The sequence below is a fragment of the Macaca nemestrina genome, chromosome 9 (assembly GCF_043159975.1).
Source record: "Macaca nemestrina isolate mMacNem1 chromosome 9, mMacNem.hap1, whole genome shotgun sequence".
NCBI lineage: Eukaryota > Metazoa > Chordata > Mammalia > Primates > Cercopithecidae > Macaca > Macaca nemestrina.
In genome coordinates this window covers 89,392,550-89,405,606 of record NC_092133.1, presented here as the reverse complement: position 1 = coordinate 89,405,606, position 13,057 = coordinate 89,392,550, and the positions used below count along the sequence as shown (strand labels likewise).

Here is a 13,057-nt window from a genome sequence, read left to right as displayed (position 1 = left end):
GGCCTCAGCAGATTGGACAAGGGCTCCTTGGAGTCAAGGGAGACACGTTTCAGCGCAGTCAGGACGGTCTGAGAGCTGGGGTTTGGGGGTGGGGAGGACATATGAGTGTTGGCTGGGTGGTTGGGGGAGATCCCTTCCTGCCCTGGGTCAGGGAGTATGAGGTGGATGCATCCTGGTTGAGGGAAGGGGCTCTGATGTGACCCACCTGCTGTTGAGGGCAGGCCTGGGGCCAACCTGGGCAGAGTCAGGGTGTGGCTTCTAGAGTCCTGGCTTTAGTCCCTCTAGCAGGCACTAGAATCTCAGAAATGGTGGAGACAAAGCCCCAGACTCTCCCAGGCAGGTGTCACTCACCTGCACATTGTGGATAGACGATGTCCAGAGGGGTTGGACAATGGCCGGTCACCTGGCCTTCTTCCACAGAGCTGGGAGGACCTGGGGGTGGTGGAGGGGCTGGTCTGTGGCTGGCCACCCAGCCTTCTTCCACAGAGCCGGGAGGGCCTAGGTGCAGTGGGGATGGAGGCGCTGAGATGGGTTGTCCAGCGCCTGGGACTGCAGTGCCAGCTTGGAGAGAGCACCGTAGCCCTGGTGTGGGAAGAGGGAGCATGAGCGAGGGACACAGGTCACCAGGACAGGGGTGATAGAGAAGTGGGAGCCAAAAGGGGATGGAAGGGCTGGGAGCTGCCTGGGGCAGGCACCCCTCCTCTCAGCTCCATACAGGTCCCCCAGCCTTATGCTGGGATGGGCCGGGTCCCAGCGCGCTCCGTCAGCTGAGGGTACAGCAGCCCCACTGGGTCTGTGGGCCATCGGCTCTCCTCACTTGGGCTCCCCTGCTGGTGAGTGACATCCAGGAAGTGAGGGTGGCCCCTACCTCATTTCTCTCCCTCCACCGTGCCTCTCAGTGCAGGTGGGACCCCAGAGGCCTCTTTTTACTGGTCTGGGAATGCAGCTCTGGACTGGCAGGGTCAGAGGTTGGGGAAGGGTGTGTAAGTTGGGAAGGGTGAGTGGCAAAGGAGGTGCAGCTGCCTCCGCCATCTGACCAATGCTGATGGAGCTCGGGAGGGAGATGGGGTGAGGTCTGTCCTTGCTGCATGCTGCGTGGAGGAGGCCCCTAACCTCCTTCCCCCTCCTCTGCCACCCCATGCAGGTTCCTATCCCATCAGGAGCAGTGTCCCGCTTTCTTTCCTCCCTGAGGGTGACTGAGCCTTCAAGCCAAGTGGGCACACTCAGCCCTCTACCTTCCCCAAGGCGGGCAGCTTCTTCCCTGTGATGTGGCCTACTGCCACATCCCGACGGCCTTCTCTGGGTGGGGGCAGCCCCTGGGCCGGCTACCTAGCACTGTCTCCTATCCAGGAGGGGGTCAAAATCCTCACTGAGGCAAAGGGCCCACTGAAGGTTTGGCAAAAGATGTGCATTTGCACGAGGAATCTTGTAACCGTGGTGTCTGCCTCCCATACACTCAAACAAGCACTTCACTTCCAAATTGCACCTGACTCCCTGCTGAGCCCTCCCCGCTATGTAAGGTGAGGACCCCCACAAGATGGTCCCCCAAGGGAATCAGGAACCATCTGCTACATCCTGGGAGAGCCTCCTGGGGAGGGGAGCCTCGTTCCCGATGTCCTGGTGGGAGGAGCCCAGACCCTCGCAGAGTGGGGCAGGCGGCCCACCCACTGTAGGCACAGACCCTGAGTACCGATGACAATGGTGGTGGCGGTGGGATGTGCCCGGGGTGCTGGTGGCTCCAGCGCCCCTGCTCCTGGCAGGGTGGGGACCAGGCCAGGTTGGGGGGCAGCCTGGCACTGCTGGGGACCCTGACCCTGGCACATCACAGGTCCAGGTTTAGCAGAGCCGACACACACATCATCAGTCAGTGCATGTTTTGGAGCGAGTGAGCCAGCCAGGAGGTGCCCCAGGGAGCGTTTGCCAGAGAACTAATGGGCCAAAGCTCCCAGGCCTTGGCGCCAGCCCTTCTGTTCACTCACTCCGCTAGTCCTTTCCCAGAAGCTCCTTCCAGTCAGCTGAGGCCTCACCTCCGCAGGGAGGCCAACCTCACAGCCCAGACAGAGGTTACTGCTTTCCCACTCATATTCCTGACCTTCTCTCTCCTCTGTTGGAGCACTGATTCTCTCTTAACCCGTAATATCATGTTGCCATCTGTGGCCATTATGTGTGGCACCACACAGGCTCTGTGGGGTGCTCTCTGGGGCCAGAGAGCCCTGTTTTTTTTCCCTGGTGTATCTCCAGTAGGGATCATTACCACTTGTGAATGAATGAATGAATGAATGGGCAAAGAATAGGGCTCCGGGAACACCCACCTCCTTCCCCAGCCCAGTGCCGATAATTTCAGAGAACTGGTCAGTTATCCCTTGAAGGGCAAAGGGCCCTTTCTGTTGGGTCCATGGCATGCATCCAGCCCAAAGAATAGGGCTCCGGGAACACCCACCTCCTTCCCCACCCCAGTGCCGATAATTTCGGAGAACTGGCTGGTTATCCCTTGAAGGGCAAACGGCCCATTCTGTTGGGTCCATGGCATGCATCCAGCCCAGCCCAGGTAGGTGCGTGCGTCCTCCCCTCCTGAGGCCCACCAGTGTCATGGCACAGGGCTGCCCCCGGCTCCCTCCAGGAGCACGCTTTCTCCGCCAGCCAAGAGAGGGGAGACAGGCGAGATGTGTAATTTTCAGTTGCTAATTGTGATGCCCTGCAGCTTGCTGAGCTAAAAATAGTCTCCGTTTTTGTTGAGTAGGTTAAAAAATAGAAGCCCACGTGCTGCCTCAGAAAGAAGCCCCCCTGCCAAGGCTGGCAGAGGCAGGGGGCTGGCTCGAGCCCCTCCTCCACCTCCTGGCAGATCCCTGGGACTCATGCATGATGGGCCCTGAGGGCTGTTTTTGTCCCAGTTTTCCAGGAAGCTGAGTTTCTTAATTTGAGGTCCACGGATGAGCTTCTGAGAGCTCATCGGTCCCCAGAATCATCTGCAGAAGGTCATGGGAATGTGTACTTGTCCACACGTCTGGGCCAGGGCTTCAGCCTGCACTTGATGCTCGGGGGGCCATGCCCCCGCCAGGCGCTCTCAGGGGTAATGCTGAGGTCTGAGTAACAGCAGGGCAGACCTGGGCAGACCTGGGCAGACCTGCACATTACGGCCTCGTGGGTCCTGTGAGCTGAGCCTCAGTGTTCCCATCTGAGAAACGGGCCTCTCTGGGCTGCCTCCCTGGATGAGGGAGAATTGCATTGAGATGAGTCATGGAATGGCAGCACACGGCTCACTCTAACTCCTAATGATGCACACTTAAAGCAAAGCAAAGTTAGTCAAGTGAAGGCGAATCCCTGCTTTGGAAGTTTCCAGAACTGCAGACTCCAGGATCCAGAAGGGGTCCTAGAATTCCGACAGTGTGCTAGATTCCGACAGTGTGCTAGAATCCTGCCCTAGACCGCTCTTCCCTTTGAAATTGAACGGAGGCCTGACCCTGTTCATGTCTGGCTGTGCAGGAGACTTTGTCCCCTCCTGCCCTGTTGTCCCCACTCTGCTGTGGTGGGGCTGGCGGTGTTGGAGGATGGCTAGTTACCCCATGGGGCCACCTTCTGATGCTCCTCCCATAGTCCCTTTTGGGGAGCTGGACAGACGTACTCTGTGCACACACCCCTGAAGGGGGGCAGGGTGGGTCAATACTCATTGACCCCTGCGTCCCCCTTCCCCGGGGGTCTTTTATGAGGCCACAGTGGTGTCAGGCCTCCCGTGGCTCTGTTGGGTCTCCTCATTGCTGGGCATCCTCAGTGCAGGACACAGAAAGAACACTCGGGAGTGGGAAGGGACCCAGCTGCTGCCCAGGCCCGGACACATGAGTGGGTGCACAGGAAGATGACACACACATCAGGGCCTGGCTGCAGTGAGGCCACAGGTGTGAGCTGGGAGCCACTAGGCCTCCATCGTAGCTGCAGCTCTCAGGGGCTCCTGGGTGACAGGGCAGGGTGCAAGGTCTCAGAGCCCATGGCTGGAGTTTGAGTGGAGGGAAGGACTGTGCATCAGCTCAGGAAAGGTGTACATGCTGTGTGGCTGCCCCTCCTGAGGAGTGCATCCAGCTTTTGCACACATGAGGCCAGAGGCAGATGGCCTCTCTCTGTGTGCTGCCTGGGGGGCAGGCATGGGCCACATTAGAAAGCTGGGTAGCAGGCTGGGTGCGGTGGCTAAACCCTGTAATCCCAGCACTTTGAGACGTTGAGGCATGCAGATCACTTGAGACTGGCCAGGAGTTCAAGACCAGCCTGGCCAACATCGTGAAACTCTGTCTCTACTAAAAATACAAACATTAGCTGGGCATGGTGGTGTACACCTGTAATCCCAGCTACTCAGGAGGCTGAGGCAGGAGAATCGCTTGAACCTGCGAGGTGGAGGTTGCAGTGAGCCAAAATCGTGCCACTGCACTCCAAGCTTGGGTCACAGAGCAAGACTCTGTCTCAAAATAAAAAAAACAACAAAAAACTCTCCAACGTCTCTTGAAGAGGCTGCAAAAAGGAATGTCATTCATACTCTTTGGCAAAAATATCCCTCTTTTCCTCTCTCTCCCAGGATCTCTCATGGCACTGGGGCTGCATAGGGTCCCTCTTACTTTCTTAAAAGGCTGGAGTTTCTCACATCCTGGCTGCCCCCTCCCCTCTTCTCACCCTGGACCCTTGGTCTAGCCACTTCCATTCTTGCTCTCTATGCTTTTTTCCTCTCCCCAAGCTATTCTTTTCTTTTATTCATATGTAGTATTTTACATAGTTATGGGGTACATGTATTTTTTACATGCACGGGGTGTGTAATGATCAAGGAAGGGTATTTGGGGTGTCCATAATCTCGAGCATTTATCATTTCTATGTGTTGGGAACATTTCAAGTCTTCTCTCTCTTTGGAAGTATGTAATACATTACTGCAAACTATAGCCACCTGAGTCTGTTATGGAATATTAGAACTTATTTCTTCTATCTAAATGTGCGTCTGTACTGGTTGCCTAAGCTATCTTTGTTTCCTGCTCCTGCCCTCTGGTAGCCATTATTCTACTGTCTACCTCCATGATACCAAGGTTTTCAGCTCCCACCTGAGTTGGAACATGCAGTGTTGGTCTTTCCGTACCTGGCTTGCTCCACTTAACATAGTGCCCTCCACTCTCAGTGCTGCGTGCTTGGCACAGTGTATTCCTTGGTGTGAAGGGGCGTGTGCATCTGTGTGTGCATGTGTGCACCTGTGTGAACCTGTGTGTGTGAGTGTTGTGGGGGGAGCTGTGAATATTCAGAAGCTAAAGTTTTAGGCTATGTCCCCTAAAAGTGCCTCTCCCCTGAGTTGTACTGAAGCCAAGCTCCAGAACATACCCACTGCAAAAGGTCCCAGAGATCCAGGGCTGTGTTCCCGCAGTCCCTCACCCAGGCTGAGCAGAGCCCCGAGAGCAGCGTTCACTTGCACCGAAGCACGCCCCGCGTGTGAGCACTCATGCTAGGCTGGAAGCCACACTCCACGTGTGTCCCTGCCACCCCCGCCCTCCCCACAGCCACCATGAGGTTCAGGTGCCAGTGCCACTAAGGCTCACACAGACGGAGGAACTGCCCCAGGCCGACCGCCGATGGGAGGCCTGGCCCACTTGTGGATGCAGGCTCCTGGCCTCTCCCCTCCTGGCACTTTGGCGCCATCAGCATGTGGCTGTTCTAGAGTCAGAGGGGATTGAGAAACCAGATGACAGCCCTTCCTCTACCCTACTCACTCTACGGGGTGGTGCAAGGTCTCAGAGCCCATCTTAGACCTGAGATCAGAGCTCAGGGAAATGTTGGCTGTGCTCGCTTTATTGGGAAGCACAGTCCTGGGCAGCGGGAGGCCGGGAGCGAGTGGAGAGATGCCAGGATGTGTTCCAACATCAGCTGGTGTCCCAGTCATCTCTGGGGAGGCTCTGTGAAACTTCTGTGTCTCAAAACAGTGCCTCTGGGGTGAGGATTCCTACAAGGTGTTAACCTACCCCAGCCCCAACCTCTCCCAGGGCTGGCGGTGTCGTGTGTGTCCATGGTCCTAAGGGCCTAGGTCAGAGGCCACAGGTCAGAAGCAGTGGCACCCAGTGCTGGGCCACTGGGCACCATTGAGGGAAGGCCTAGATGTGGGCGGCACAGAACCACATATCTGGTTCCGCTCCAGGCACACAACCGCACTAACTTCCGTCTCTCACTTCAACCTCACTGCAACCCTGCAGGGAGGCGGGACGAGACATTCCACACCCAGTGTCCAGCCGAGGAAGCAGGCTCAGGGCCACCCAGAGGCTTCCTGCAGGTGTGGGGACAGAGCCTGTTCTCTGGCATGCTCTGCAGTCCCAGGCCCAAGATCTGCAACTGCGGGAACAGACTCAGGTGTGCAGGGCTGCGGACAAGGGCATGAGAGACTGGGGTGCAGCTGTGGGGGCCTCTCAGGATAGTATCCCCTGTGGCAGACCAAGGCGGGACAGCAGCAGGACCCCATGAGTCACTTCATCCTCTGGGGGACAGCAGCACATGTGCCAAGTGGGGCACCTTGGGTCGAGCCTGAAAAGGCTGGGACAGCCACACTCAGGCGGAGTAGTGGAGGCCTGGGGAGAGCCCTGTGCCTTGTTGTCTGCCGCCTCCCCTCTGGCCTGCTGCAGCGCATCCTGGCAGGCAGGTGGCAAGGGGTCTCTAGGTTCAGCCTCTCTCAGGCAGCCTCCACTCCAGGCCTCCCACAGTGCTGCTGAGGCTGTGCAGGGCAGGAGTGTGACCCTCAAGGCCCAGCCAGGATGACTTGGGCTCAGATACAGGGAGGACCCCCTTCTCAAATGTTGCCCCCAGAGAGCCAAGTAAAGCCAAGTATGGAAACTGGCTCTCTCCCGAGATGGAAGAGGGCCCCTCTCTCACCAGCAGGCTGGGCCTCTGGACTGCCCTTGTGCCCACCGGCCCTGCGTGGGAGGTGAGAAGGGAGTGAGGCGCGTGCTCCAGGAGACAGTGAGTCACTCTTCCCCGCCTCACTGTGAGCACGTTTCTTCTGTGTTGATTAGCTCTATAATTAGGAGGCGCTTTCCTTCCTGCCTGAACAGAGGAGGGGCTGCAAGGAGCCAGAGGGACTGCTGGGTGAAAGCCTGTCCCCCACTCCCTGCAAGGGGCTGCTTCTCCAAGGAGTCAGAGGGGCTAGTGTAGGGTGCAAGCCTGTCCCCAACTCCCTGCAAGGGGCTGCTGCTCTTCCAGGTGAGGGTTGCCACAGACGTTGGTCTGGCACACTGGCTGGCCCCGGCCCCGTCTGTGCCTACATCCCGGGGGAAGGGGGAGGGTGCTTCCTGAGCCCTTCACAGGGTCTGCTGCCTCGAGATGGGTCTGATGCAGCCAGCAGCAGCTGAGGCAGGAGAGAGGCTCCCCGTGCTTCGTGGAAGTCTGTGGAAGATGCCAGTGCCTCTCCTGCCCCCGAGACCCGTTAAATTAGAGTTGTTGGGGTGGGGGTTAGGCACGGTGTCTTTGAAAAGTCGCCACGTGGTGCTGGTGTGCACGTACTACAGCCGAGGGCCTGCCCTGGTTTGTTTATTGATTGATTGATTGAGGCAGGCTCTGGTTCTGTTGCCCAGGCTGGAGTGCAGTGGTATGATCATGGCTCACTGTAGCCTCAACCTCCTGGGCTCAAGTGATCCCCCAGACTCAGCTCCCCAAGTAGCTGGAACCACAGACATGTGCCACCACACCTAGCTAACTTTTCTTTGAATTTTAGTAGAGACAGGGGTCTCTATGTTACCCAGGCTTGTCTCCAACTCCTGGGTTCAAGCGATCCACCCACCTCGGCCTCCCAAAGTGCTGGGATTACAGGCATGAGCCTCTGTACCCGGCCCCTGCCCTGGGTTAGCCAGTGCAGCTTACCTGGAGGCTGAGGCTCTCACGCAGGTGGGCTTCCCGGGCCTTCCATTCACCTGCATATGATTCATCTGGTGTCTTGCTCAGCAGCGGTTGTGACCCAGCAGGCCTGGCCTGGAACTTGCGATCTGCACTTTGACAAGCGACAGGTCATGCTGTAGCTGCAGGTCCAGCGGCCACACTTGGAACTGAGAGGCTGTAGGGGAAGGGTCTAGAACTCTAGTGTGCAGCTGAGCTACCTGAAGGGGGAGCACTGGGCCCAATCCCACCAGTTTCTGGCTCAGGAGAAGGTGCTGCTCCTGCTTCGGGGACCACACCTGGCCTTAGAGCATCCATGCAGGGTCTGGTTCTCTGGGGTCAGGGTGGCCTGCTCTGTCCAGGCCGGCCCCAGCTGGACTTGGGGTGGAGGTGATGGTTCCCACAAATGCTGGTTGAGCAAGCTGGCCCGCCACAGCCCTGTCTCTGCCTAGCCCTGGGGGGGCTTCCTGAGCTCTCCACAGTGCCCAGACACAAACGGCCAGTGTGTCTAGAATAAGCAGTGCCTCCTGTGTGGGCTGGAGAGGTGCTGAGCAATCATGCTGGTGGGAGTCAGCTCCTGGGGGTGAGGAGCCACCTGGTACCCAGCACCTTACACAGGGGCTCCTCTGATCCTCCCTGCAAACCCCTGTGCTCCCTGTGCCCATTTTATAGACAAAGAAATTAAGGCTCCGAGGGTTTGAGGATCTTGATACAGCCAAGACAGGTGGTGGAGCCAGGCTCAGACTTGGGCCCCCTGCCTGCCCCTGCTGCTTGCTTGGTGTGAATCCTGGCACTGCTGCCCTCTGGCTGTGACCTGGGGCAGTTACTGAGCCCTCACCTGCGTAAGGGAATAAAGGGTTCTCTGGGAGCATAGGGGGTGATTGTGAGGAGTAACTGGGATTCTTCAACTCTAGCATTGCCATTTTCAGTGTTCAGCACCCTGGCCATCACTGTATCATGATCGCTATTGCTGTGACTGGAGCCAAGGGCCCAGTGTGCAGTTCTTCCCTGGGAAGGGGCCGCCTGGGGGTAGACACAGCTGTTCAGATACACAGGTTTGCAGTTGCACATCGAAGTGCCTGTCCCTGCTGTTGGGGCGAGGAGGAAGCAGGTGCAAGAACAAGTGACCTCAGGGCTGGGTGGGGGTGGCCGGCAGGGGACCCCGCAGGGGAAGTGCTGTCATCATCACCATTTCACAGCTGGGAAGGTCGAGGGCTGGCCAGAAGCACCCAGGAACAAGGAGTGGGCCTGCTGTGGGGCCAGGATTCCTGCCCGGGAAAAGCCATGTAGTGAACCTGCCTCTCCACTTGGCACTGAGCCCTGGAGGCCCTTCTCGAAGTGCTCCATAGCTGGGCAGGGTGGGCCCTGCTAGGCTTGAGCTTTCAGGGGTAGAGGCTCATGGGGCATCCCCCAGACCTGCAGGGTCTTGGTTTAAAACTGTTGAATGCAGGAGACCTAGCACTGGGCCATGTCCCCAGGTGGGTCTCCAGGTGGCAGGACAGAAGGAACCCAGAGCACCCCACCTCTCAGGTCAGTGTGGCTCCACACGGGCCCCCTCAGGCTCTGCTGACTCCCCGAAAGGATTGTGAGCATGTGCAGAACCCCTGGTTGCCTGGGACATCCCTGCATGCTCCTCCTCCAGGCCCCCACCCTTGAAGGTGACCAGCTCCCATGTGGCCTTCCCAGCCCCTCTCTGGCTGCTGACCAGTGGGCCGGATCCCCAGGCTGGCTCCTCAGCTGCTAGGCAGGCCTCCCGGCACTGAGGCAGGTCTCTCTGAAGGCTGGACGTGGAGTGGCCTTGCCCTGTGGGGGATCCGCTGGGGCTGAGTTTGTGGGGTGTCAGAGTGCATCCCCCACATACTACCTCCTGATCAGAGCAGCCTGCAGTGGGAGAGGCCAGTGGCATGGCAAATGCCCTCTCTGATGACTCCAAGAGCTTGGGGTGAGGAGGCCCAACTGACCAAGGTTACCACCTGCTGGTCACCTTTTGAACCCAGAACTGTGATCTTGGGGAAGTTGTCTCAGAGTGCATTGGCCTCAGGTAAGATGCCTGAGACAGTGCTGAGCAGCTGTGGGCAACAAGGGGTCTGTGAGCCCACCTTCGTGACTTCATTGCACAAATGGTCACTGAGTGCCACCCTGGGCCAGCAATAGGACACACAAGTGAATGATACAGCCACTTCTGGCTTTGTGGGTCAACAGTCTAGGTTAAACCCAGGGAGTCTTCCTGGAGGTGGTGACACCTAGGCTGGACTTGGAACTCCTGGAGTTTCCTTAATTGAGTTCCTTCCCACTGTGCCTCAGTTTCACCATCTGAAAAATGAAGGATTGGCTCACATCAGTGGTTCTTGGGCTGGAGTAGAGGGTGTGTTGGAGTACAGAAGCGGCCACCCTGAGTTTCTGACCAGCAGGTCTGGGGCTAGGCCTGAGAATGTGCATTCCAACTTGTGTGAGGCACCACTGCTGGCCTGAGTTTGAGGGGAGCATTGTGTGAGTCTGAGCCATGACCTCCCTGCCCTGGAGTGGGGACAGCACTGAGCCTGGGGGCCTGGAGATTCCACCCAGCCTCATCGTGGGGCCTTTGGTTGCGTTATTGCTCTCCTTGCTAAGGATTTTCTAAGAATTCCAAGGAAACCTTTAGGCATTTGGTGGGAAAACCAGTGTCATCTGGGCCGGATGCCCTTTTTTCCCTGGTGGCAGGGACAGGGACGTGCTGTGTGTGTGTGTATGGGGGGCGGGCGGCGGGCAGGTGGTCCGCTCTCTGCTTGTAAGGCCCCTACAGGGCAGGGGCCCACGGTCCTGTCATGGCACTGAAGTAATCATGGCAACATGCTCTGCCCAGAGGGGAAACTAAGGCCAAAATGGCAGGAGGGCCTGGCTCCTCCACCTGACCTCAGCTGCTGGCACCTGTGCTGCCTTCCCTTGAGGGCCAGGAGGGTGAGGCTGGCTCTGTGTGCAGACAAGGCCATAGACAGGCCACCCCTGGCTCTCAGGCTGGCAAATGCTGCATTGCCCAGTCTCCACTTGGCTTCTCCCAGGCATGGTTGGCTGTCTGGGGCACTGGGGAAACAGGCCCAGAGGGCTTCAGACTCCCTTAGGCTTCACAAGAACTCCCAGCTGCAGGGTGTGGTGAGACCCTGAGCCCCGTCACAGCGGGCCATGCCATGGAGGACAGTCCCAGTGTGGGCACCGAGCCCGCCAGGAGGCCCAGCTGCTCAGACATCTGCATCTCAGGAGCATTCAGATTCACTCAAAGCCAGTTCCAGATCTCTCTCCAGCCCCGCCCACCTCATATTGGTCAGCCGCTCGGCCCCAGACCTTCACCGTGTGGAGTGGCCCTGCTCACCACTCCTGCTACCACCTGCCTGAGCAAGCTCTCCCTGGGCTGTGGCAAGACCCACCGTCCACGCGGCAGCCACCACAAGTCAGACCACTGTGCTCAGAGCCCCAGGCTCCCACCTCACGAAGCAGCACATGCAGCCTGTGTGTCCGGCCCTGAGTCCTCAGACTGCCCTCCCAGCTCCCGGCTGCACACATCTCTGGGTCAGGACCTCGGCACCCGCTGTCCCTCATGCCTAGGGTGTTCCTTTCTTATCCTGGGAGCTACGTGGCCAGCCCCATCAGTTGTTCACAGCCCTCTCACCCCAGGTGGCCCTGACTGCCCACCACGGGCTCCCTGTCCCTCCTCGGACGATTTCTCCAGAGTTTCTCTTCTCTGCTGGCTCTGAGTGTCCAGGGCCCTGGAATGAGGCCTGGCCCGCAGGGAGCTGAAGACACAGTGATCAGATGTGCAGCAGCTGGGGGACCACTGAGGAGCCCACCTGCCCCTGCCCTGCGATGGGGGTGCCCTCTGCCAGTACTGCTGTGCCCCTGCCACGCACCCCTGTGCACATGCATGCAGGCTGCGGGCTGCCTGGGAGGAGGGTCTGTGGAGCTGTGGAGGCGCCTTTGATGCCTCATGTCCTTGCTCTTTTCTCCCAGGAAACTATGCCCCAGACGTCCGTTGTCTTCTCCAGCATCCTTGGGCCCAGCTGTAGTGGACAGGTGCAGCCTGGCATGGGGGAGCGTGGAGGCGGGGCCGGTGGTGGCTCCGGGGACCTCATCTTCCAAGATGGACGCCTCATCTCTGGGTCCCTGGAGGCCCTGATGGAGCACCTTGTTCCCACAGTGGATTATTACCCCGATGTGAGTGCGTGGGGCCTTGTGGAGTGAGACTAATGGGGTGACCTGGGCTCCAGCAGATGTCAGGTGTGGGAGGGAGGCCCCCACAGAGTGGTAGAGCTGGATGGGGCTGCAGGAGGGGCAGGGCAGTGGAGGGCCCAGGCCCACCTCCAGGGCCTTCTCTGCCTTCTGCTCTGCATACACCCCCAGCTAGCAGGGGGCCTGGGGGAACCTGCTGTGACTTCCCTGCTGCTGCCCCAGGCAGGAGGAGATGATCCTGGGGACACGGGAAGCAGAAACACACAAGGGCCGAGCAAGGCCCTGAGTTCTGAGCAGGGCCTCCAAGGAGGAAGAGGAGTTTTAAAGGGCAAAGCCAGCACTTGGGGTCCTGGCGAGGGCACGCCCAGCCCAGGTCCTGGAGCCTAGGGCTGAACTGGGAAGCTGGTTTGTACATAAACCCTGGTGGTCCAGAATGAAGAGGAGATGGCCCGGCTTGCCGTGCCCTGTCAGCAGAGCACTGTTCAGGCTGACTCGGGGACTGTTCCTAGGCAACAACCCTAATCCTCCCTTTTCACCTCAAGGTGGCATGATACAGTATTGGAACAGAAAGCGTTCCCTTGTCAAGTGTGGCTTCCCTCTCCCTGGAGGGTGATGTCTCTTAGCAGCAGTGGCACTGGGCCTGCCAGCTCCCTCTTGTGAGCTGAGCATTTACCCTCTGGGAGGGCCAGTCCTGCCCACATCATGCTACCCCCTCTCCCTCCCTGCCCTGCTAGTCAGCCTGGGAGTTAGACAGCTTGCAGGGAGGTGGGCGGGAGGGATGCTGCCCTCTAGCTTCCAATGAACGGGGCTGCAGTCAGCCTGGCTTCACCACCTGCCAGGCTTCCTCTGCCTTCTGGGCTTTGGGTGAGGGGGCCTTGCCTTTCTGTTGCCCACTTCTCCTCCTCCTCCATCTGTCCTTCTGTCCGTCCCATAAGCCCTGTCAGGGTTTGGCTGGGGCTGGAGATGGCAGTGCAGACAGGCTGGT

The 13,057-nt window shown here is 58.7% G+C and overlaps 1 protein-coding gene across 4 annotated transcripts in view; it reads left to right on the top strand.

The window, feature by feature from the left end:
* Window positions 1-13,057, top strand: part of LOC105486611 (RasGEF domain family member 1A) — a 70,046-nt gene that overhangs the window by 46,698 nt on the left and 10,291 nt on the right. For all 4 annotated transcript variants that reach the window (XM_011749537.2, XM_011749539.2, XM_011749536.3 and 1 more), the window contains one exon: window positions 11,854-12,057. In XM_011749537.2, coding sequence (XP_011747839.1) covers window positions 11,860-12,057 — 198 coding nt within the window. In that variant the 5' untranslated portion in view covers window positions 11,854-11,859. Of the gene's footprint in view, window positions 1-11,853; window positions 12,058-13,057 lie in introns of those variants that run through there.